The 26,254-nt window shown below is 39.1% G+C and overlaps 1 protein-coding gene across 6 annotated transcripts in view; it reads right to left on the bottom strand.

Moving 5' to 3' along the window:
* Positions 1-594: 594 nt before the first annotated feature.
* Positions 595-26,254, bottom strand: part of MYBPC1 (myosin binding protein C1) — a 70,077-nt gene continuing 44,417 nt past the window's right edge. For 3 of the 6 annotated variants that reach the window (XM_030238598.2, XM_050970035.1, XM_050970037.1), the window contains 16 exons: positions 26,012-26,178; positions 25,247-25,409; positions 24,302-24,408; positions 22,952-23,085; positions 21,680-21,836; positions 21,055-21,159; positions 20,255-20,443; positions 19,516-19,650; positions 14,644-14,811; positions 14,074-14,162; positions 12,506-12,701; positions 11,762-11,901; positions 9,830-9,989; positions 8,192-8,328; positions 7,093-7,279; positions 595-1,319 (listed from right to left, as the gene is read on the bottom strand). In XM_030238598.2, coding sequence (XP_030094458.1) covers positions 1,219-1,319; positions 7,093-7,279; positions 8,192-8,328; positions 9,830-9,989; positions 11,762-11,901; positions 12,506-12,701; positions 14,074-14,162; positions 14,644-14,811; positions 19,516-19,650; positions 20,255-20,443; positions 21,055-21,159; positions 21,680-21,836; positions 22,952-23,085; positions 24,302-24,408; positions 25,247-25,409; positions 26,012-26,178 — 2,335 coding nt within the window. In that variant the 3' untranslated portion in view covers positions 595-1,218. Of the gene's footprint in view, positions 1,320-3,226; positions 3,267-4,736; positions 4,796-7,092; positions 7,280-8,191; positions 8,329-9,829; positions 9,990-11,761; positions 11,902-12,505; positions 12,702-14,073; positions 14,163-14,643; positions 14,812-15,931; positions 16,001-19,362; positions 19,444-19,515; positions 19,651-20,254; positions 20,444-21,054; positions 21,160-21,679; positions 21,837-22,951; positions 23,086-24,301; positions 24,409-25,246; positions 25,410-26,011; positions 26,179-26,254 lie in introns of all 6 variants that reach the window. The other 3 variants (XM_050970038.1, XM_030238600.2, XM_050970036.1) reach the window with 3 other exon arrangements.

The following is a 26,254-nucleotide window of genomic DNA, read 5'->3' as shown; positions in this document are numbered from 1 at the left end:
TTGTGATGTACTGCTGGTCTAAGTAGGTCTTTATCTTTATAAACCCTAATTAGAGATCAGTCATTAGCCAGTGAGCACATAACCTGCCCTGTTTGTACAGCCAGAGTGAGAATTGGTAAATAAATGTCAGGGCAATAGGGAACTGACAACCTGGCCAAGATATGTGTGACCTTGTGTCTCTCATGTTTCAGGGTTTGCTGGAGACTCAGGGACAATCCTCTCTCCTAAAGAGCTTGGAGGTTAATGATGCTGGAGTTAGAGAAGAAAAGTAGCTGTTCTACCTTATCTCAGGCACTTTTGCTGTGCATGGTGAGCTCACCAGTGCTATGTCTGAGTCCCTTTTCTGATGTCATGGCTACAAGAGCTCCATGAATTACTGGGGGAAGGGAGTGGATCCAGAATGGTGAAAGACGTCATGGCTGGCATTTATTACATTCAAAATATTGAAAAATGCACAGATAAAAAGTTGCATGTATCAGTAGCATTTATCTCCACTCCACGTGGTGGGCACAACTTCCTGATTTATTTTAAGTGGAAAAAAGCCAAGAAATGTGGTAAAATGAGACAGAAAAAAAATAGTAAACAAGAACTTAATAGATTTTAAACACTTCATGTTTATTGTACATTAAATAAAACAATTTCAGTTAAGTTGAGAGACCAATGGGTCAGATTTAGGAAATCAAAACTTCTATAGGAAGATATGTTCAGCTTAAATGATCATTAATTACATATGCATTAGTTACATTATAGTAAAACCATATTCTGTTAAACAATTCTCAGGTGAATAAGATACATTATCAGAGGTATGTATTCCAAGGATCTTATTGCACATCTACTGGCTAATCCATGTACTTCCAGTCTGAGAAAGATATGCTTTGTACCACTGAGAACAGACTGCCTGCCTCCTTTTGCTTGTTACACAGCTTCCCCTCTTTCCTCATTAAAAAACAGAACACGATATCAAACAGAAAATAAAGCCGAACATTACAAAACGTGTGTTGTCTTCAGTTCATTTCATTTCAACCTCAAAGCAATCCATGCGTAATTCTTTCTTTTCAGTAAGAGCAGGTAGGGAAAACAAAAGGACAATTAAGGGGAAAAAAAAAAAGGTCATAAAATCCCCCACCACACATGTTTTTCTGTTGTTGCAAGAACTAAAATGCTGTTATTCTGCTACCAGCTTCCAGTGCAGTGGGAGGAAGCTCTGTGGACGGACTCTCACTTCCCTTCAGTTTTGTCTGCCTGCACTTCACGCATATACGAGTCAATGATGTGCGGAGGCACTCCATCCATTAATAGCTTGAAGAATGAAAGCCCACCTGCAAGCAAGGAAAACAGGAAAATCTTCAGGGTGAAGGTCCCTGGAGCGACAGCTTTGCACCTTTATTCTTTGGCATAAGTGACAAGTTTTAGTCAGTCCCTGCTACATACTTTGAGATGTGGTAAAATTCAGCCCTGCTCAAAAGTCCAGTATGACATCTACCCATTATTTCATTGGAACTAGACAGACCTTTCCTGTCCTCTTGTGCAGGGTGAATTTCATTTCTAGGGTATCCTGTATTCAGTCATTTATCTCACCACATGCAATAATTTATGATAAGCTTCACTTCAAATAAACTCTCCTGGCTTTCCATCACGCTGGGTGGAGTATGGTCAGAGATGGAAGTCAGTGTAGGGGAAACAATGTGGGAAACACTGAGCAGGATGAGTTGTGGAAAACATGCAGAGATATTCAATTTATTCTAGTTTTGGGTCTTAAAATGGTTTCTAGGTATTTAGCAAAATATTTACGATGTTGTTTGAAAGTGACAAGTGGGATGACATCCATGAAAGAATCATATTTAAAAAGCCAGGATTTCAGATATAGTGTCCAGAGAGAGAGAGTTGATGAAAACTGAAATTTTCATCTGCTGGGGAAGTCTGAGGAATCATTCTAGATTTACTTTTAAATTCACTTAAAAATTGCACTTTTTGTCGGGGCTATTCAGCCTGGGGAAGGGAAGGCTTCAGGAAGACCTCAGAGCACCTTCCAGTACCTAAAGGGAACTTACAAGAGAGCTGAAAAGGGATTTTTTACAAGGGCCTGTTGTGATAGGACAAGGGGTGGTGGCTTCAGACTGGAAAAGGGTGGGTGTATATTAGATACAAAAAAGACATTCTTCACTGTGAAAGTGGTGGGACCCTGGCATATGTTGCCCAGAGTGGTTGTGGATGCTCCATGCCACTGATATAAAGGCCATGGAAATTGAACACCAGTATTTCTGTTAGTTTCATTGAAATCAGATGATGTTTGGAAGAAACAGTGGGAGAAAGATAAATATTTTGCTAAAAACTTTAGAATCTGCCTTTTCTCCAGACAAAGGGTGTAAATTGCTTTAAGAAAGCTGTATACCATTACTATTCCTTTTACAAATCTGCATTAATATTGTGTTCTCCAAGTTGCAAACCATCCACTGACAGCTGCACTTACCTTCTGAGATTTTTCTGGAACACACCAAAAGCTTTAAAGCAAAAGTACACTGCCAGGGTGAAGATAACACTCTCTGAATGCTTCAGCTAAATGCAATTGTGCTGATACTTACATACAATATTTATGCTGAGTACAGCTTTTTAAGAAATTATAACCCTTATTAACACAAGGATTATTCAATTGAAATGCTATTAGTTACAAGTGATTATGAGACTGTGCTGTCTCATTTAACATCATCATTGTGGCAGAAGTATTTGCCCCCAACCTTAGGTAGATGCAAACTACAGACCAAAAGAAAAAAAAAGCATGCTTTTTGGCATTCTTTCAGCTTTTTGCATTCTTTCAGCTCATGGAGTGCAAGTTGAGCTACGAATCATTCATTTTTAAAAGAAGTTAACGCTGAAATAAATATTTTGTTTATGTAGAGGCATATTCCTATAAAAAATAACTTGCTGTAAATACACAATGCTCTTTTTATTACTTGCATTTTATTCGTACTAATTAATCATGCTAAGTCATGCACTGTTAAATTCCATTGAAACATGCACCATTTGAAGGTATGGGATGTACTACTAAGAATTACTGTAACAAGCAATTACTAAAATCTGAATTTGTATGCCTTAAAACCATCATGCTGCTAACTTATAAAAACATTTTCATTAAGTGACATAATGAAAATCATGCCATACTAGGCAGACAGTGTATGACGTATAAACAGACATAAGCTTCATATGCAAGAACCATATGAAAGCTTACCTTAGATGACAATATACATTCAAAAATCCTTACTGTGTAACTAAGGGAGAGAGAGAAAGAGAAGTAACAATTTAATTGCAAACACGAAAGTGGAGAGAAAATGTTGAGTGAAATTATTATTACAATTATGTCAAAGTGATAATTTAATCCTTAGTCATGTAAAATATGTGGGAATAGAAGCACATGAAGAGTGAAAGGTAGGGATCCAGTTCCACTTCAAAATTATCATTAATATGTAAAAGCTAGATTAATGGGTACAAGTAACTATAAAAACCTCTAATTAGTCTCAAGTATAGATTGGAACCAAATTATATTTATGATAAAAGTTTCCAAATGTAGCTTCAAAGAAGCTAACACATACATATATATATATATATGTATAGTATTTTCCACCAGGGGAAAAAAAAGGCACACACATAACACTGAAGCATATATATATGTATGTTGAAACTCTGTAAGGCAAAATAATCAAGTACAGACTAATTACATACCTGTGCACTATAGTATGTACTTTGTCATATATCCATATTTACATTACTAAAGCATGCTATTTACTCTGTAGGAGCCCTTACCTTTAATTAAACATTTTGACTCTATAAAACACCTATATATATATATATATATATATATATATATATATACACTTATCTATGTGTATGTCAAGCACTGAACATTTTACCTATTGCAGCCTTTTAAGAAAAATACCCCAGTAGTTAGAAAGCTGTGGAAACATTATCCAATCTGATCTCCTGATGTGTTTTAGGACTGAAATCATGTCTGGATGCATAATACATTGCAGACCAGTTTCTGGGCATCACTGTCATTTTAAAACTGCACTGTTAATATTCTGAATCTGGGCAAGAGTGCAAGGAAAGAGACATTTCTACAGAAAGAGTCAAATTTTCTGAACTTCAACGAACTTGAATTCAAAATAAGCTCTAGAAGAAGTGAAGTAAATGACATAAAATTTTCTGCTTATAAGTAATTGAATCAAGATTTTATCCTTAAAATTGGTAGGTTAAGTTCAGGCATGAACTTAACAGATTATCATTCTGAGCACTAATTTGTAATCAAAAAGTAATGTGCAATAAAGAATGCCTTTAAAGTGCAGCAAATGACTTTATGATACTTCTGGTCTTTCAATAATTCTACAAAGTAATTGAGAGCTGGTTTATTTGAAATGCATATTTCTTTCTGTTGGAAAGATCTAAGTGTTGTGGTCAAATATATTCACAGTCATTAAATAAATTCTTTATAGATACATGTACTTTTATGAAATGTGTCTACAACCTCAGTAATTCTGATATTAAATACCCATGGTTGGATATCATCTTGATTAATTTGGCCTTCTTTGCTCATGTGACATAGACAATGTATGCCATGAGACTCTAGCTAGTTTAATCTAAAAAAGCAAAGAAATACACACTTGGCATGCAGAAAAGGCATTTGCATGTGGAAAGAGAGGGTGGGAATGAAATGGAATGTCCAGAGGAGTACGCGCATTGTAAACCTGATTATCCCCCGCCAAGCTGAGTGGTTCTCCTGGGTTAATTACTCCATGATAGATCACTGCAGAATTAGAATATTTATAGTGGTATTTATTTATTCGCATTTGCAATTTTTCCCAGTTGATCTTAACACCTTCTAAAAATAAAATTTTTTATACAGCAACTTTGCTATCAACAACCCATTATTAGAGTGATCACCAACCTTTATTTCACTTCTAAGATAAAGGTTCTCCAAAGCTGTTTTTTCCATGATAAAAGAAGCACAGCACCTTATCTAATTCTTTTCATCAACCTCAGTGAAGCTGATAAGGAATCAGTTTTTAATGCTTGTAATGGGAGATTTAGAGCCAAATTTAGGGATTTACTTCAACAAACTCAAAAGATATATACAGTATTTTTTGTAATGAGATTCTGCATATGTTATTATCTTTCAATATAGATGAGAAAGAGTAATCTATGACATGACTTTTTACACGAACACATTTACAAAAAAAAGCCACTAAATGTGCAATTGTACTGAGTAGGTCATGTAACTTCCATCTTTAAATTCACTCAGCAAAACTTAAAACCAAAGAACAAAAGATTGTATGTCTGAAATATCATCAGTACATGAAAAACCTCTTATGAGGACAGAATAATTTTTTATTATTTTAATTGTGCTTATATGTATCACTAAAACATTTTCAGGAAATGAGCATTACCTTTAGCAACAACTAGGGGGGTTAATTTTGCACCTAAAATAGTGTAAGAAAATGGCTAAAATGTAGAAAATTGTAGAAAACTGATAATATTCGTAGCCAGAATATTCCAAAATTATGCACACTCTGAAATCCTAGGCTGTTCAGATACTTTTGGGGCTGAACATTTATATAGGCACAATAAATTTAGGTTCTCCAGTACGTCAGAGATGGATGGCTAAAAGTAATTCTAGCCAGCATAAGGAAACAGAGCTTGCTACAATACTCTTGCATGGCTCAGAGCTCTCTAGAAGGACTTACTAGTAAGTCAAACCTACTATCTGTAGTAATAGCACTGTAGCTTGTGTGTCCACCAGATAGGCATCAAAGCCTTGAGCCTGTTATTCTTATTTAAATAACATTCAATTCTATCTCATCGTCTTTCAAATCCAGATGTTGGTAGTCTGACTTGCTGGAATAAAGCTGAACTGGTTTAAAGCTGTACATATGAAAACAAACACACACACACACTGCAATTCATTTCCAGTGAGTCAGAAATCCGCAGGTCTCTGCTCTGCAGCAGCATGGTGAGCAGTCATCTCGGGAGCCCTCCTAAATGAACAAACAGGCTGGGAAACTTAAGAGGGTGATAAATCAACATGTAAGTCAGTAGAAGAGAGAAATAAGGTGTAATGATGTCTTCGCACTCTGGCTGTTTAAGAGTAATTTGCTATATTTGCCTAAAGCAGATGCTGAGCCTATCCTGGTTTGCTAAGCTTCAGCTGCTGTGTTTACTTAACAACATAACTTGGCTTTTCAGTATAAAAAAATTAGAAAAGTAACTTTCTCAGGTGTTGAGGTCTTCTGTTATGCTGTGAAATAGAAAGTTTGCTTGTGATTAAAGAAAGCGATCTTACTTCCATGATGAGGACATAGCCTTTTAAAGACAGTGTCTTAAAAATAAAAAAAACAAAAACTAAGAAAAGCATTATTCTTATTTTCATTACATTATTTAAGTGTTCAACTTAGCATAGATGAAACATTTATTGAAATGTCTGCTTGCTGGCAAATCTGAGCTGTGGGACAAGATATGTCAGAAAATACAGAAAATGGAAACTGAAATGCAAAATAAACACAATGCAATAATTTAAAAAATATTAAATGTGGTTTTCATTATAGACTAGCATGATGGCAGTAATGTAATTAAAGCCATAATGATGTCAGCTAAATAACCTCTGAATTCCTTTGTTAGACACTTCCTATCAGCTGTCTTTAGGCAGCTTTCCTTACTTATAACCTCAGAATAATTTTTTGAGAAACAGGTTATTCCGCAGTTGAAACTAAGCCTTTGGTAGGAATTAGTTCAGTGAAATATGACCCTATCTTTTCCTAGGAAGTAAGTTTCTGAAAAATATAGTCCTGAGATTATTCATTAGTCATCCTATCCAAGTCCTGTTGCCATTCATGGTATCCCAGTTAATTCCAAACTACGTGAAATTCACAAAAACTTTCCATTAATGGAAACAGAACAAAAGAAAGCAACCAGTATTATTTTGTCCTAACAGAGCTACTGATTTAATCCAGGAAAGCTGAACTGCCTTTTGCACTTGCCTTGCATCCTTTCAGCTCTGTAGGCAGTGCTCAGGCAAAGAGGGTGTTTGCAATGTTCTGAAGCCCTTACCTCTTACTTCCAGTTTGCAGTCCACCTCTGCCTCTCCCAGCTCGTTGACTGCTCGGCAGGTGTAAGTGCCTCCGTCGTAGGGGCTGGGCTTGCGGATCTCCAAGGTACACACACCTTGGTTGCTGAACATCCTGTACCTTGGGTCATTCATTATCAGCACTTTGTTTTTCATCCACGTTATTTTGGGCTGTGGTAAGAAAAAACAACGACAACAACAACCAAGCAACCAAACAACAACAACAAAAAAAGAAAGCTCAAATGCACAAACCTGTGAACTGAAATATTTTATCCCCTATTTTGTGGTGTTCAGTTAAAGCTGAGTAGTCAAGAAATGATAAAAAATCGATTAAGTAGTGATAGAAAGGAAACTGTAAATCTAAACTCAAAGATAAGCATTGACTGCATCATCTAGTTTTTAGCACTTTTTTTCAGTGCAGCTCTTATCAGCTAATTAGTCATAAGTACAAGCCTGTTATCAATACAAGAACTGTGTAATGATAGCAAACATCTGATGATTAGCTTTTGACATCCAATTGCTCTAAGTCAATAGGAAAAACATATTTTTCCACAGTAATTTGCACAGTCAGAAACTGTGGAGGTGAAGGGTGAACAGCACACTGGATTTCTCATTTTACTGCGCCAGTTCAGTTTCTCACACCAGAAAAAAAAAGATCTCAAAAAGACACAATTCAAAAGAAAGTGCAAGACACATCGTGCAGTGGGTCTGAGAAACAGCATGGCACCCAGAGCATTGCTGCAATGTGCTTACTTAGAAAATAATTAGCTCTTTATAGAATAATTATGGCTTTCAGTAACAAGTTTTACTGCTATATTAACTGTACAGATGCTGTCAGTGAGAGTCCCAGCAAAGCCCAGCCTTTTCCTGAGGTTCTGCCCCTTCACTGAGTTATCTGTGCATCAACTATTGTAGTGCCTGTAGCACAGGTAAGCAGCTCCTTTATTTTTGCATTCTTTAGAACCCACACCTGTCTGTTTGCCTTCAGCCTGGCTCATGAGTTAAATGGTAAAGGTTGCATGCCATTTTCACTGTCAGGTAAACTCTGGTGTTTTAAGCACTGCTGTCAGAGCTGTGCTGTACCTTGGGGTTGCCCCGGACGCTGCAGTTCAGGGTGGCATTGTAACCAGCCACAGCAAACGTGTTCACCAGGGGCTGCGTGAACAGCGGCCGCTCGCTGAAGTCAAAGTCATCGTAAACTGGGTATTTGTACACTTTACCTGTGAAGGGAAAATGTGTATAAATGAACATTTATAAAAAGAGCCTTGGCAGGCAGCTAAACACCCAAGCAGATTAAATGGCTACAGAAAGTCAGTTCTGATCTGCACTGCTTTAGGTACCAACATGACTCCGGTAGCTGCACTTGCAGGGGAGGCTGGAGGTGGGTCTGCACAGTGACTACAGCCCCTGACCATGCTATGGCATTGGTGTCTGAGAGCTTCTCTTTGTTTCCTGTGCAGGTGGTACACAAAACAATACAGGTTCATTCCGTGTCTGTGCCTGCATGCCCTGCATGCAACAGAGCAGGATGGATCCTGACCCGTGTACTGCAGGATGCCTGTCTTTGGCAAGCCTTCTTCACTCTGCTGCCAATTATTTTTTGCAGTTTGTTCAGATTGTAAACTGTCCCTGTTTGAAAGAAAGAAAGAAAATTGAAAAATCAATTTTTCTTTCTGCTTCAAACAGTGCACTGACACTACAGTGAATGGATGCAGTTTCTGAACAAGGAAAACATGGTAGTAAAATGTATTTTCTCACTGCCAGTTTATGTCCACTCTGCAATGGAGATTACCACCAACAAATCCTTTTCAGCCACACATTCAGCTGGCATTTAAAGTGGCTGGACAGATAGACATCTATTCCTGTGCACAGGTATCATTATGCAGCTTTGCTTTACTGAAAGCTGATCCAAACTCCCATACTGACTTCTGTGCAGCTTAGGCCTGATACTTGCTCTCATGAGAAGGGCAAGTAGGCAGTGCTGAGAAAGAATTCCTAGAACCATTCTCTTGTTCATGACTCCAGAAGAATTCCTAGAGCCATTCTCTTGTTCATGACTCTTTCATTCTGGCTGTGTGGGTTGTACAGGCTGTCTATCCTCTGCATGGCATGTTATGTATTCTTTTCTTTCAGGCAAACTGCTTTGGTTTTCGTCCTGTAAGCTATTTGTTTTTAGAATCTCCTTTCCATAGGAAAGTTTTTTAGTTTTTAAATTTACAGTGCCATTTCCAGCTGATATCTTCTGAAATGTCAGGATTTTGGCTGCAGAACCAGATTTTGCCTAAACCCACCTTCAAGAGATGTGAAGCAGGAGCTATGCTTTTCTGTTGGATCCTGCCTGAAGTGGAGGGAGTGCCTGCACAGCTGGTGCAGCCAAGTCTCCAGAGGAGGGCAGTGACCCACTACTTCTAACAGAGCAGCTGCTTTACTCCTCTCCTGCTCTTGCCAATGCATATGTGCCAGTGGTGACGTGAGTCTGAGATCCAAGACCATAGAAAATGTCAGATCTTGGGAGAAATGTCCCACTCCTGATTAAAAACAGTGACTATGAGCTATGTGGGCAAGCCAAGAGATCTGAATAGGAAATGCCCTTGCTGTTGGACCTGGCCTTAGGGCAGGGAGTGCCTCTGAACGCCTTAGAGACACGGCCTTTACCTCGAGCCACCTTCCAGCCTCTGAGCACCCCCATCCCCCTTGATGAGGCATGGATAATTAACTAACCATCCTTGGCAATCAGAGCACTCTCTTTGGTCATGGTTGCATCCTCGCTGAGGCCGCACATGTTCTCAGCAAAGACCCTGAAGTAGTACTCGTTGCCTATGACCAGCTCGTTGATGGTGGCGCTGGTGCGGTGGTAGTGCTCGATCACCGTGAACCACTCCTGAAAGGACAGACACACAGACACACAGGGTGAGCTCTCCCCAGCACCCTGAACATCCCCAGACACCCACTGGAAGGATCATCAAGCAGGTTCTTCTTTGAGGAGAATGCAGCTAACAACAATTAATAGTGAAATGGGGGATGATGGCAGTGCAGCAGTGCTGCACTGCTGAGCAGTGATGGTCGAATGGAAGGTGAACCCTACTGAATTGTTACACTGGCAGCTGGAAGGGTTCATTTCAGGAACTGCAGTCTTACAAAGGTTGTGCTGTGTGAGCAAGGCAGGCTCCCTCATTCCTAATCCACGCTGCTGACAGAGAAAGTAGAGTTGCAGAGAACAAAACTGCATTCCTGTGGGGAAGGCAGTAGCATGTGCTGTTCTGCAGTAATATGCACTCACAAGAGGCCACTGCACTAATCTGCCCTCTCTGTCACAGGCTGAGTGTTCATGAGAAATGTTCTTCTGTGCTTGTGGTCCTCTGATATCTACAGGCCAAGATGGGCAAGTGGGTTTTAGTGCTTTAGTCTTGCAGCGGTAAGAGGACGTGTGAATTCTGTCCAATTACACAATACCTAAACAACCATCTGAGATGGAAGTTAATGCTAAAAATGCAATTAATATAAAGTGCAATATGACCACAGCAATGTTTTTGCTTTTCTTTACTCTGCCCTAAATAGTTTTCTTGCTTTTCTAAAGATGAACTTGTGCTGAGTTCCCTGTACCACAGTTTGCATTCATATTTGGTCAGCTTTAAGAGCCAAAGTTCCTTTGGGAAAACAGTTTTTTTGTAGAAGACCAGCTGTGCCAGAATTGCAAAATGCACCACCACAGATACAGTAAGGAAAGTGACCTGAATGATCCATTTCACACTGAACCCTAGATGCGGCTGGCTGTTGTTACTTTCTCCTTATCACAGTAATTTAGAAGGGACATTGTTCTGATCACTGTACCAGAGACCATATCTTCTTACAGTCTCAAGAGAAGGGAAAAAAAAAAAAAAAAAAAAAAAAAGATGGGAAGGAAAATAGTGGAATAGTGGCATAGGAAGAATGAATTGATCAGACCATGATGGAGATCAACATAATAATGTGGGGGATAGGAGAGGACAGCAAAAGATTTTCTTGGAGAAGTCAGCTCCCTAAATATTGCCCTAGATTTCCAGTATTTAAATTTGCAGTAAAGGTTAAATCTGGGAATCTGACTACTGTCTTTTAATAAAGTACTGTACTTTTGTTAGTACAGTTTATTTTTTTTTTTGGTTAAAATTTTTGTTAGTTTAATGAAAATAACAAATATTTCTGTATTGCACTTTTCATCTGTAAATCTCAGAGTGGTTACAGAAGTACCTGTGAACTGTTTTGCCATGGGTAGTAAAGGAGTGACAATGACTTACACAGCATGACATTGCAGGTTTGAAAACAGCAGCAATGGAACACTTTTGTTCTGGTAGCAGCCTATGGAATTCAGAATTAATATTTTAAGGTTTTATTTTCTCTCCTGAGGCAAAGTAAAAATGCAGAATTACTTCTCTCAAATCCACCTATCCTTCCCATTTTTAGCCCTCCTCTTTGGAATAATTTGAAAATATTTCCACTTCTAGGCTTAGTGAAGAAGAGATTTTTAGAGCTTTTAGAGGGTTCTGCAGAGATTTTTCGAATGCTGATAAATCAGTGGTTTGTCCACCTACATCCTTTTAGACATGTGAAGCTTTTTGTTTTTAAAAGGGAGAATTCATGAGTACATCCAGCTTTTAACATCTCCTTATTACTTACCATACTCTTCTTATCTGCTTTTTGAATAGTGTACCCAGTAATGGCAGCATTGCCATCATCTTTTGGTGGCTTCCATGATAAATTCACATTCTCTCCCCAGACATCCTCAATAGTCACAACCTCTGGTGGGCCTGGGCGATCTGCAACAAAAATATGACATATTCTACTGTTTGCTTTCTCTATCTTTTCCCCACACACATCTTCCAATTAGTTTGATTACTCTCTCTTTCATACAGGAAAAAAAAAAAAAAGAAAAAAGAAAAAGGTCAAAAGAAAGATGTGCTTGCAAAATAAAACTTTCCAAAGTGAAGACATGTCAGAATTACAATAAATTAAATAAAGTTGTGCTGCCAGTTTTGCCTATTATGTATTGGAATGGATGGTAAAAATGAAAAAGAAATGTGTTTTCTTGCCTGCCTTTCCTACTTTCAGCATTTAGGATTTCTTCCACACTGCATTTGTGACAAACTTACTCTGAATTTGCTACCATTTCTGTCTATGGGTGCCACTCAACAGGAAAAATCTTGCACCCTGGATAGACAAGAACATGAGGGGCTTAATAGAGAAAAAAAGAGACTGACACATTCCAACAATGCTATGGTATGTGGGGGTTTCCTGAGAGACCCCAAATCTACAGCCAAGTAATAGAACGTGGAGAGAAATCCCTGCCAAGAAAGACGTCAGCATTCCCATTTTCCCGTGGCCTTGGAACAGCCGGATCCATTTCCATTTCTCCAAACATACCAACGATCTGAATGTCTATGGTGGCTTTGTCCACCAGGTTCTCCACCTCCACCTTCATGTCGTACTCTCCGGAGTGGCCCCGCTCTGCCTTCCTGATGAAGATGATGGTGTCCTGCTCCGTGTTGCGGATGTTGATGTCGTTCTTGTCGATCGGAGCGCCGTTCTTCTCCCACGATACTTTTGCCCTTGGTTTTCCCTGCAAGGAGCCAGGAAACAATTTTGGTATGATTTTTTTGGGAGAGAAAAGGGAAGAGAAGGAAACAGGTTTAATTCCCTTTTTTTTCCCAAACAGGAAGTAAAAACTGTCCTGAAAGAAACAGAAATATTTTTAGAATTATACACCATTCAGAGATGCAATCATACCAATTCACCTAAAATGTAACTTTCTTTCCTTTTTTTCTTTTGCTCAGGAGACTGAAAATATTTGCAATTTCTCACTGTATTGGATGATTATTTCTCTGGCTAAGTTGACAAATAATTTCCAGTTTTCTGAAAGAAAAGGGAGAGAAAATAACCCACAGAAAATATAGAACAAAGTATTTCACTCTCTGGAAATGCTTACATTCTCTACACTGCCAGTGAAAGAGGAAAGTAATAGATTCAGCCTCCAGGGATCCTAAGCTCTCTTCTTTCATTACAAAGGATGTTGTAATAGCTGCTAGGAAGGATTGATCTCTTTTGTAGGCCATTTTTTGTGTCTCTAAGTGCCCAATATAGGTACTTAAAGTAGAGTGAATTTCACCGGCTTTGCTGTGGGTTTTGCCTTCCACAGGCAAACAGTTTGCAGGTGCCGTCTGAAAATGATAATCTCACACTATTTTGAACACCTTATCTTAGAGAATAACCATAAAATATTCCTTAACTTTCTCAAATGAAATATATATCTTGCAGTGTATTGCTGATCAAGCTTTTATGAGGGTTTTAACAGCCTCTGTGAAGTTATGCCCATCCAGTATCTTAAAATGTGCACACATGAAATAGAAATGAGCTCTGCCATAATTCATTTACTCAGAAGAAGGACCCTGCAAGGAGAGAGGCTGGTGCTGTTTAAAAGGTATGGGAATGAAGGTTTACATGGTGCTGTGGGAAAGCAGGTTACATATTTTAGTAATAGTCATATTACAGTTGTGATCTCAAGGATTTAACAGCTGTAGTCCGCCTGCTCTTCCCCTCATGTTTCCTCTCTCATGACAAGGAAGTTATAAAATGCTACTGTTCCACTCTTGATACCCATATTTAACTGCTTCCAGTGCAACCCCTTTGGATTGTGCAATTGTCTCACGTGCAACATCTACTGTGAAGATTTGTAAGTGTCCTTTGGATGACAGATGACCAATCGGTCTGACTGAGTTACCCAATTCATTACTTGGCTGAACATAATTTGTCTGAGATGTTGAACCAAAAACTTTCAAGCACCTCTTACTTCAGAGTACTTCCTCATGTGCCTAAGTTAGCTGACTGGCCAAAGTTACAGAGAAATCAGGTAAAAAGCAGAAATATTACAAAAACTTAAAAAGTAAAAAAAAAAAAGTAAAAATAATTTTTTGACCAGTATTTTTAGTTCTTACCTGGAAAGGAATAACAAGATTCACAGTTTCTCCAACTCTTCGAGTATAGGTTTGTTTCAAATGTCTTGGCAGACGAATCTTTGGAGGTTCTGAACAAAACAAAAGCTTGTGTTAAGCACTTTTCTTCCTTTCTAACTGAGACAGCACTGGTGTGCATCAGTATAAAAAGGAGACACTGTGGTCTAAAATTCTCAGAAGTGACTAATGAGTGAGGTGTCTTAAATTTCTTGGTCCCCCAGCGTTGCATTTAGGACACCATCAGCTTTTATAACACCAAATGCTACAATGGTAGGACTAGGTGGGAAGCTTAGAGGAACTTAAAAAAAGTACCATCAAGGTCAAGTTCTGCAGAAAAAATGTCCTGAAAAACCAAGAAATAAAGGCTCAGAAATGAAAGAAAATTATGAATTAGTCAAAGATGGTTTCATGATTTCTAGCCACTACACAAATGGCTTTCTAAGGCCATGTCATCAGTTAACAATAACAAGTAAATATTAGCCTTAAAAACCCCCAGGCCTTAGTATGGAAACAGGGTGCATTTGTGAGTAAGTGTAGGCAGCAGGATCTTACCTATCACTTCCTTGACTAAAATAGGCTGTGGGTGGTACTTGGGCTCACTTTCACCAGCAGCATTCACAGCTTTTACTCTCACAAGGATTTTTGAGCCAGTTGGAAGGCCATTGATGGTAAACTTTGTTTTGTCTGTCAGCTCTGGGTTAGCCACAATCCATTCATCAGCTGGTTTAGGGAAGTGAGGGGAGGAGGACAAATCCAAAGAACAGGGAATTATAAATACATCCACAGCATGGACAAGGAAAATTACAGAACAGTTATAGATTTGTTAGGTTCTAATGGACAATTCTATTTTGTTTTTCTAATTATGCTGAAACACAATGTAGATTCATTTTCAGACGTAGGAAGAATGTTCCAAATCCTAAAGGCTTTCTGCTGATTATGTATTTGTATATTCATATATTTATATAATTATACAAATGTTATTAGAATATGTCTATAATTTAAGTGTACCAGAGAGAAAAAATGGTTAGATTTTTAAATTCAGCTAGAATAAAACAAGGGGGATTTGTTTTACTGAAGAATGTATTTGCAAGACTGTATTTGCAAAAGCAGTCATCATTGCTTTAACAGCTTCCTTGAAGAGAAATGGGTTTTGCAATTAATTTCAACCAGTACTGGGTACTTTTGAAAGTATAACTGAGAAGTAAAAGAAACACAGAATATTTACACATTGCAATGAAATGCCATCCCTCCTCATGCCTTTAAAAAAGGAAGGCTGTGTCAGAATTATTCACATACTTACAGCATTCTGGGATTTTTAATCCTACCCCCAGGTGGTCACACAAAATTCATAGAGTGATGACAAGAGGACAGTCTTTCAAACAGCTTCCATTACAAACCATACTTTCTTACCCACCCTGTCCTCCCAGCACAGACTGCCCTGACACTGCTGGCACCTGGGCACAGGAGCCAGGTTTATGAACTAGCAAGTCAGGATCAATACTTCCCCCACCATGTAAAGCTAGCACTATGAAATGGGCACAGAAGACAGAGAACTCTTATGAACTGGAGAGCCCTGCAGAACTAGAGCATAGTGCTGTGGCACATTTTCTTAACTGAGTGTCTTGCTTTTAGGAATTCAGTTTTCCTTCAAGCTTCAAGCAGAAAAGGATTTCAATCAATGACTGTTTCCCGAGTATCTCCCCCTCCCCTTACAACTGTACTACAGAAAATTCCATAGACTGTTGCCCCTAAAATTCACTGTCAAGAATTTATCTTTACTTTTATGAAGAGAGTTTTTCTTTCATTAAAGAAGACTTATATCCTTTGTGGAATACTGTACCTTCCAGGTTAAAAGGTGGCTCCCCCAATTCCTCAGACAGATCTGTCGATATACCTTGAGAGAATCCATCTTTAAAATTAATCAGAGACACCCACTTTCACACAGATGGAGCATTTTGTCAGTGGTTAGCAATTCCTGTTAGTAAGTATGCAAAGATAGATGCTGGGCTTTACAGATTTAGAGAACCCATATTTAGGGAGACTGCAGGGAGAAAAGAGATGGAAAGAGGGCATCTAGATCACAGAACAATTTTATGTGATGCCCACAGGAAAGATAAAGGATGAAAGAAGAGGAGGATATAAAGTTCTATGAGTGTTTTGGGCCCCAGAATAGCCCTAGAAATATGAAAAGAAAGAGACGAAAGGAACACTTGGAAGAGAGAAATGAAACAAAATGATGATGAGAGAAAGTGTAGAAGGAGAAGAAAACACATCGTAGAAGAGATAAGAAAATCAGAGATAAATTCTGAGTAAGAGAGACAGAAAAAAAAGAGGTCTTGGAAAAAAACTTGGAGGAAACAGAGGAAGAGAACACATTTAGCTACAGGTAACATAGATAGAAGATTAAAGAAGACCAGACCCATGGATGATGACAGATATGATGTAAACCCTAAGGCTTTATTTCCTGAACAAAGTTATCACTGCCCTGGATTTCCTGTAATCCTGGAGCTGGCTATTTTCAGGATAATAAAAATACTATTCTAGTATTTTTGCATGGTCCTGGATGAGTACACCGGCAGAGGTCTCAGCCAACAGAAACTCTCTGAAGTACTTATTTACTGGCTATAAAACAGATCATCTGCAGGTACAACAGCCTGATACAAGCAGATAAACATATTGTCACGAGGAACACTCAGGCTGTGCTCCCCAGGCTGCCCTTCAAATGCCCCCAAAACCAGTCAGCAGCACTTTCCTAGGGACTGACTTCTCCTGGGTCAACAGGATTTGGTCTGCTCTACATCTCCACAGCAAGGGGGCCAGAGCTGGGTATTGCAAACTAGTCCTGGGGAGTTCTCTCTCTCTCTCTCTCTATATATATATATATATATACACCTATATGTTCTATATTCGTGTCATTCACAGCTATGCAGTGCTGGTCAGGATACTCATGATGAGAGTCCAGTTCAGGACCATGCATGGAGTGTACATAGTTAAGGACTCCAAGAATCCACCATGTTGATCAAGTTATGTGGTTCTGACTAAAGGGAAATAGCAGGTTTCCAAAGTCAAACCAATGTTTATGATACATTATTCTTCTAAATTATCTTTATATCTTTTTTGTCTTCCTACTGTCAGCTTGTGATTTATCCTAATGATTGCTATATTAAGGAAGACTCTTAAAAGCCCTCTTGAAAAAACTACTTCAGTGACAACAATGAAAGAATGGAGAATGTAAATACAGAAGAGTTTACAAACAGATAACTAAGAGAAAAAAGCAGCAGAATGAATATAGACAGTCATAAAAAGTATCTTGAAATTAAAAAGAGTTATTAAACAGAAAAAATTATTATTACAGAAAAAATTAGTTTGAGGTAGAATGGGGCTGAGAAAAAAGAGGCACTAAGATATTGCAAAAGAGGAAAAAACAAGGGAACAGAGAGAAAAAAAATGAATAATCCAATAACATGACTGTTAAAATTGATATTTTAAAATTGGCATTTTAAAATTGGCATTTTCTACTTATCTTGCTTCTTCCTAAGCATTTTCATAACATATATACATAATGTCAATTGTGTATATATAGATGTATATGCATATATAGGAAGTATATATAGATATACATAAACACTCAAAACTATGTAAAATACATTGTATTTTAACTGAGGTGGGTAACAGTAAAATGACAGACTTGGCTGCCATTTTGTTGTATCTTCATGTGTTTAAAACCTATCTGGAAAAAAAAGTAAAGAATTTGTTCCATTTAACAAGTATACAATGTTCTTCTGTCTAACATCCCTTTAAAGACAGATTTCAAAGATTCCTTTCCAAAGCCATACTTTGAATTAACCTGTCTGTATTTCTCATCCTCTCTTATCACTTGATTTGGATATCACATACTCTAATGTCAAGCACTTTTAACTTTTCCCTTCCATCCTACCCAGTGCTACACAGAGCATAACATACAGCACACACCGAACTCCTCACATTGACAGTCCCCTTAATATTCCCCTACAGCTGGCCTGTGCAGTGGAAACAAAGTCAGAACACTGTGCCTTGATGGATGACTGCATGCTTACTCGCTCTGAGCTGTTCCCACAGCTCCCTCCCAAAAGACAAGGAAAACCCTTCCTACCATTCCAGCTGTGTCTGCCTTCAGGTACGCTCCTCCGGGTCTCGGAGCTCCTTGCAGTCCTGCTCCTTAAAGATATTCCTCTCAATACTACCAGATGCTGAGTGCTCCTGAGAAAAGCCAGTGGTGGTTCTTCACAGCCTCTCCCACTCTCCTGAGAGAGAGCTGAGTGTACACCTGGCCACGCTTATGACCTACTGTTTTCCTGGATTCTCTGAATCTGAAACATGTGACAGCATGAATGACACGTTCTGTCCTCTGCCTCTTGTCTCCAGGCTACAGACTGTGCTCATGGAAAGCTTTCATTGCAATAAATGCCTTTGTGAAGAAAAGGTGTTCAACCCCTCACTTGATTTACAGCACAGTTAAGAGCAACAGCAGTGGAGCTGGAGATAACTGTGTGCCCTTCATCCACATCCACAACGTTGCTGCAGTTGGTGTTGCTGGTCCACAGAGGCTGGGTATTGCACATACCATTCCAGGCTGTTTGATACTTACCCAGGTGCTGGTGGATTTGACTTTTTGAAAATAGGCTTAATTTGATGCCAGTTCAGAAGAAAATCTGCTGGAAAATACTAAGTTTCTGCTGCTTGATCACCAAAAGACTCTTAGTTGTAAAATATCATTTATATTTCCCTGTTCCTTCTTATTTTACTCTCAAAAGTTAATTCACTCTCTTTATCTTCCTCCTTCAGTTCTTATATATTTTTGTCTTAGACTGACCTAGCTAAAGATCCCCAGAACTGCACTGAAATGTTGGAGAAATTAAAAATCTAGCCATGGACTTTGCATGCCTGGATGACTTCTGCAGGAACTATTGGAAAGGCTGGCCTCAGCGTTGGCAGCTGGCGCTTGAAGTTAGTCATATGTCAACATAGGGATTACCACACTGAGGACCTCCTGTCCCTAAAACCCAGCCAACCTGAATATATTTTGGGGCACACTTGTAACTGTTATTTCCTATGCCTTCATCCACCAATGAACTCTTTACTGCCCTAACTCTCATTTAGCATCTGAAAGAGGGGAGTTATCAGCATGGTACTTGGCACATTACAACAGATTATATGGCTTTTGATTTGGATTTCAAATCAAGTGTGAGATATGTCAAACCACAGTCAGTGGGTGGCGTCTGGAATACAAACCAAAGGAAGCCTGAACAAAACCCTGCTCCTTGAGGTTTTCTGCCTGATTAGTCTCTGCCTGACAGCCAGAGCACCTGATACCTGTAGAGAAAAAATGGAGAAAGTCTCACCCACTTTCCCTGTGAGTCAGGTACCCCGGGTGCTCTCACTTACTTCCTTCAAAGCAGTATTCCACCACGTAGCCATCCAGCCCTGCCGCCCCAATCTGGTCCGGGGGCCTCCACTTCATTGTCACCGAGGTGTCGGTCACACTGTCCACTGCCAGCAGAGTTGGGGGGCTGGTCACAGCTGAAGCAAGCAGGGAGAAGGCAGCACACTGTGTTACCATGGAAGGTTTGTGTTCATGGTCTGTGTTTCTCTAGTTCAGCATCACAGGTGACAGGCTATCCTGCCTTCCAGGAGGATTTCCCATCATCCCTGGCATGTCTTCCCCAGTCAGGACCACACGAGGAGAAAGCAGCTACCTCATCCCATACATGCTCACAGCCTGACCCAGAGATAAATTCCTCCTGCTGAGGAGAGAGAAGGACCAGCAGCTGGGGCTGGTAGAGCAGAGAAGTTGGGAGCAGTGTATTCTACCTCAGCAGGTACATTCTGGCAAGAAGGGAGCATGCTGGAGCTGTAACAGCCCCCTCCTTCCCCCTCCTCCTCCTCCTCCTTTGCTGATCTGTGGAACAAGACACCTTTTTTTTTTACAGGGACTTGTGGTTGTCACCATAGTTTGAAAATCTGTTTCTTTATATGAAAAGGCCACTGAGTTAGCCTGTCACCGTGGGAATGACAAAGCCTTCCAGCTGTTGCACTAATAAAGAATTATATAATTAGGTGATTTTAATAACATATGAATGGTTATTTTCAAAATGCATACCTGTCTCTGATTTTGCTTACTTACCTAAAGGAACAAAGGACTTGGAGGGCATGCTTGGCTTGGACATGCCAATGGCATTGACAGCAAACACACGGACCTCATAAGCAACACCTTCAATCATTTTCTTTGGCTCAAAAGTTGTTTCCTTACACAGTTCAAAATTCAGCCTCATCCACCTGGAGCTTTGTTTCTTTTTCCTCTCAATGAAGTATCCTTTTGACCAGAAAAGATTTTATCATAATAAGTGATGACATAAAGGTCAGTAATAAAAGGCCTATTTTTTGACTGCCCAGTGACAATTTTTTACCTCAGTGTTCCCTTCTAGCTTCAGTGATAATTTTCCTCATCACAAGCTATTTGAGAATCACCTATTTGCTTTCATAGCCATATATGAGCTTTTTTTGGACTTAGAAGACTGCTGTATTTAGTTCAGAATGAAAAGGGCCTGGTTCTACTGCCCTCTGGGCCCCTCTGGCTTTCCTCTTGGTTCAATGTATTAAAAGATATTCCCATTAAATTGTTTCTGAAATTTCCTTCCAACACAAACAGGCTAATAACAATGCCAAGTTTGGTTTTGTAAGATGTTGTCTTTCAAGTAGGGGACACCATAATGTAACAAGATAGAAAATGAAAAGTCTCAAAGCATTAGAAAAACAGGCATTTGATAAAGTCAGAATAGGTAGAACATTCTAGCTACTGGATATTCCCAGTACCACTTTCCAGGGCCTGAGCTAAACTCTGATCCTGCTGCATCCACTATTTGGTGTTTTCTTCTTTTGTCTGTATTAGAGTCACCACCAAAAAAAACCACCAAAATTATGTACCTAAAATGGGTGATCCACCATCATTTGCTGGAGGTTCCCAGGTCATTATACACCAGTCTTCACCCACCTCAGTCACATTTGGTGCCTGAGGAGGATCAGGAACATCTGTTGTAAACAAAGTAAATATTATTTAAAAAAAAAAATCTTTCTTCTTTCTGCATAGGTTGAAATTAAAAATGTTAAATAAGAAACAGATCTAAATAGTTTTTGAGATGCAAAGGGAATTCCTAATGAGGAGAGAGAGAGAGAGGGGAAAAAGAAATTTAGTGGATCCTGGCTGGTGGTTAGGAATGGATGAATGCCAAGGTCTTCTGCAGGGTCCTGACACTTGAGACTCTCGAGGGCATGTGCCAAGACAGAGCCACGGCCCCAGGGAGAGTGGAGAGCCAGGAGTGGTAAGGACAGCCTGAGGCAAACAGAGAAGTTTGGCCCCTGGCAGCAGCAATAATCAACTCCTACTTAAAACCCTTCCAGCTCCTACTCCCTTCAGTAACACCCAGCCTTAGCACCGTTGCGTCCCAATTCCACACCTGGCAAGGGGGAAAAATAGGAAAATGGAAGTTTCCTGAGACTCTACCTCAGTGATAAAAGACATGGCTCACAGGCTCTGTTTCACATGACTTACCAACCACTTTAATGTTGATCAGAGCTGTGTCCTCTCCAGCCTCATTCTTTAAAGTGATTCTGAAAGGCCCTGAATCGTCCCTCTCAGCTGCATCAATGACCAGGCAGCTGCTGTCTGGGTATGATTCTGCCCGAATTCTTCCACTGTCTGTGACCATCTAGGAACCACAGAGAGCAGAGGGAAAAGTCATACTTTCTGGATTTGAGAATCAAAATACTCAAAAATCAAAATTTGAAAGTAGTACTGGTCACTTCAACAAAAATATTAAAACAACTCTAAGAAAAAACACACTAAACCTCAGCATTTTAGTCACCTAGTGATGAGAAAAATGACAAAATAACTAAAATAAGCAAAACATGGTAGCTCTTTACTCCTCAATTAAGTCATTGCATCACAAAGGATGAGGAACTAGGCTTCTTCTTCGAGGCAGAACACACTTTTGCCAACACCACATATCATTAATTTGATGGAAAAAGAATAGCTGATTCTTACAAAAGTGAGATCAAAAGGAAATAATTCACTTTAAAGGTCAGAGTGATTGTAATGGCCAGTAGTTTCTCCTCACAGATTTCAAATGCTGTCACAGATTTTGGAGTAGGAGCTCTCCTGGAATAATTCCCTGTTTGGACAGGACCACAGTGGTGACACTACAATTCATATTTGAAAAATAGTGGTCACAGATTGGACCAGATAAATTTGATTAATGCACTGGTGGTAAAATGTCCCAGCTTCTACATTGCAAAATGAAAATTTAAATGTGAAAAACTATTATTTTGGTATTTACACAGCCAGGGATTGATATAAGCAAAAGTTTTGCTTTAAGACCCCAATTGCCCAGCCAATTGTTTCATTTGAGACTTGAACTCCATTAGTATTTATTATTCATTTTCCAAAACCAGACCATATCATTGCTTCCTGCCAAAACCTGGCAGCCATTCTGGGCATGGAATGTATAGAAGAAGTAACCATTTGGTAAATTTTCACAACATTTCTTCTGCATCCAATATATACTTCTCCTCTACTATTTTTTATAGTAAACCCATACATTTTTTTTCCTTATTAAATTCAGGCTTTCCTTAAAAAGACCCAAAAAATTATAAAAATTATTTATCTGATTTACCCTTCTTTTTTGAGCAATGAGCATTTTTAAATACAGGGCATCTCTCCCTTATTTTCTGCCATTAAAATAAATTTCTTCAAAAGGCCAAAGATTATTTTTTGAAGGAAAAGGCTCCTGGTTAAGCTAAAGAAATATCTACAGTGACAATGTACCTTGTCCCCTCTGCTCCAAAAGACTTTTGGAGGTGGTTCACCAGTGATGGGGATCTCAAGTCGTAGTTTGTTTCCTGCCACTACTGTCACGGTGTTATTTTCCCCAAGACCATCCAGGTGAAGTTTAGGAGGATCTGAAAAAGGAGAATTTCTCCAAGTTAGACATTCAGCTGCTGCTCTGAGAGCTCAGTGACCTGGCACAGGTCTGCAACACTCAGAAACACTCTCTGTGTTTTATTTTCCTGGTATTTTTAAGCAATGGAGTTTTGTTTTAAAGAAAAGTTGTGAAGAAAAATCTATTTAAGAAAATAGCTGCCTGATGAAAAAGAAATCATGGCACCATAGACAGTTTGGAATAAAAAGACCATATGAAAAAATGTACAACTGTTTCCCTGAGGCAGAATTATGTATATTCAGGTAACTTCTGAAAGAGGTTTCCTCTAAGTGGCTCTTGAGAATTTCATCTTGGGCTTTTTTTATGGCCCATTTAACCATGCTTCAGCCTTCACTGTCCTTGCAGTTTAAAAATTTATAAACCTCAGTCCTTTTCTGTTATACACTGCGTGTATGGAGAACAACTGATTAATATCCTCTTGCAACTTTTTTTAACATATTAGAAATACAGCAATGGTCATTCCCCTCTAGTACCATTTCCCTTTTCATTCTCCCTAAATCCCACCAATACTTTTTGTAATACAGATATCCCACATCTCTCAGGTTCAATTAAAAAACATGTTTTCTAAAACTTTGGTTGTTTATACTGCTCTCCTTTCGACTTCCAAGTTGCTGGTTGCAGCTAGAGGCTGGTGAGGCATTGCTGTGGGAATAGCCAATGCCCTGTTTTGGTTTTGTTTGAAGGACTGGGATCACTAACAAGCCTCCTGCTTTGCTGAATGAATCAAAGCTGGGCAGAACAATTTTCCCCTCTGGACAGAATTTAATATTTTTAGTGAATAGGTAAATATGTGCTTATTCTATTCCTCTCTTACCAAATCACATTTTGCAATGTTAGCAAGCCAGTTCTTAAAAGACAGCAGTGTATATCTGAGAAGTGGATAGCAGCAGGTTTTTACACAAACTCTTTACAGTGGTTTAGCTTTAGGAGCTCAGCCTCAAGAAGCCTCCCCCAGGAGCTCCCCCAGCACATGAACTATGAGCAGATCCTGAGCACAGGCAAAGGACTCCCCCAGCAGTTCAACTGCACTTTGCCAAAGCTGCAGGTCTGTTTCCTCTGGTGGATGGCAGCTCAGAGGATACAAAGTGGTTGTGGTCAGGGGTATTTCACACTGCTTTTAATTTCCAAGGGTCACAGGAAGATGTTCTATACAGGTCACTGTGCAGTCTACTTACCCACAATATGCACTTTGCATGGAATATTAATGTTGTAGGCATCTGGCACAAACATGTATTCACCCTCATCATCAACAGCAGAAACTGGTATAACAAATCTGTGGATTCTACAAAAGAATTGAGAAAGGAGTCTGTGTAAATTATTTTTGAAGACTGCTTGAAGCTATAAGGAAAAGTCTGCCAGAATTTTAGGACATCTGTGAAAGTGAGTAAAATTACTGACTAAAATTCCTTGGCTTGTTGCTTAGTGGTGGTTCAGGTGATCAAATACTGTGTGCTTTGTACAAAATGTTACTGAGACAACCACCAAATAAAGTAACCAATTCTAATAGTGTTTGTTTGAACAAGGAAAATACAGGAGTGTAATCTCTTTTACACAGGGATTCTATGCTGCTGCCATTCAATTGCAATTTGGTTGTTCAAGAAAAATTCTGCAGGTGATCCCATTGTGGGAATATTCTGACTTTTGTTGGACCATCTTTGTGAGTTGATACAAACAGAAGCTGTGAGAAAAAGAGGCATAGAAAGGAAAGAGAAAAGGAATGATATATTTTATATATATATAGTATATTTTACATTGTATATTTTAATAATGTATGTATACATTATTAAAATATGTATATTTTAATAATGTCTAACAATAACTTTATTTTTCTGCTTAATATCCCATACCAACAGCAACACTAATGGCAGAAAAAATCAATAGCTTGAATTTAGGTGGATCCAGGATTTGATTACTGTCCTCCACAGCCAAAATACACAGAAGAAGATTACAAAATAAGATTAAAGGCAGCAAAGAGACATGGCTTTTAAAATGACAGGGGGGACTTGAGGGACAGAGGTTAGGCTTGATTAGCATATAATTTTTAGTGAGGTAACCCACATACTGGCACAACTCCACAGTGTCATTCCACCAAAAGCCACGCCAGTGCTCAGCAGGCTTACCTCCCTTTGTGGTAAAGCTTTACACGGTCACTGGCTTCAATCAGCTGCCCATTTTTGTACCATTTCCCTTCCACATTCTCAGATATCTCACACTTCAAGTGGATTTCCTGTCCCAGCCTCACAGTCTGGTCTTCTAGTGCAAGTGATATCTTCAGAGGTCTCACTTAGGAACACAGAAGCAGATGCATTAAAGAAAGATGATGGAGCTCAGTAACCATGGGGGGGTAATTTCCAACGTAATAATAAAAGAGCATGAATTGGTCAGGGTGCCAATTTGTACAAAATAGCAAGAGTAGCAAGAGTATTACAAACACAAATGTACATTTATGCACAATGCAAGATAACTTCAGAGCATGGATCAGACAAATGTTGTTTAAAGACACAAGCACTTTGAAGAGGTACTGCACAAACAAAGCTTAGAGGACTACACAGTCATGTGCTTGTGCCTAGGATGGCTTTCCTGTGAAAACCTGAAAGGACTGAAGAAAAGCAGATACTTCCCCTGAAAATTCACTTTTTTGACCCATTGTACCTTTGTTTTCCATATTAATGGTGTGACAAGAAGTTAACAAGCAGAACTAGTTCATGGCCTGCTGCTGGAAATAGTTACTAAAGGGAAGTTTTCTCCACTATTCTGGAGATTCACAGCAAAAAAATTGCTATGGAAATCTTTTCAAATCCCAGGGAAAGGCAAGAAAATTGTTCATTTCTGTGTGGCCGCACACTGTGGCATAGGAATTGGAGAGCAAGGTGGATGATACTCACAGTCAACTGAAAGCTTGGCTTCTGATTGCCCTCCAGTTGTCATTACTGAGTAAGTTGCAGTGTCATTTTTGGCAGCTTCCTCTATGACCAAAGTGTGTTTTTTACCCTCAACCTTAATTCGATACCGAGATTTGGGATCGTTGGAAAGTTCAACGCCATTTCTGAACCTAATGGAAAGGAAAGAATTTTTATTTTTCCAAAGGAAGTTCTGTGCAAGTAAGACTTCCACAGATTGAAACTCCC

Source organism: Serinus canaria, chromosome 1A, assembly GCF_022539315.1.
Source record: "Serinus canaria isolate serCan28SL12 chromosome 1A, serCan2020, whole genome shotgun sequence".
Taxonomy (NCBI): Eukaryota; Metazoa; Chordata; class Aves; order Passeriformes; family Fringillidae; genus Serinus; species Serinus canaria.
The sequence above is the reverse complement of the archived record's forward strand: the minus strand, read 5'-3'. Positions and strand labels throughout refer to the sequence as shown.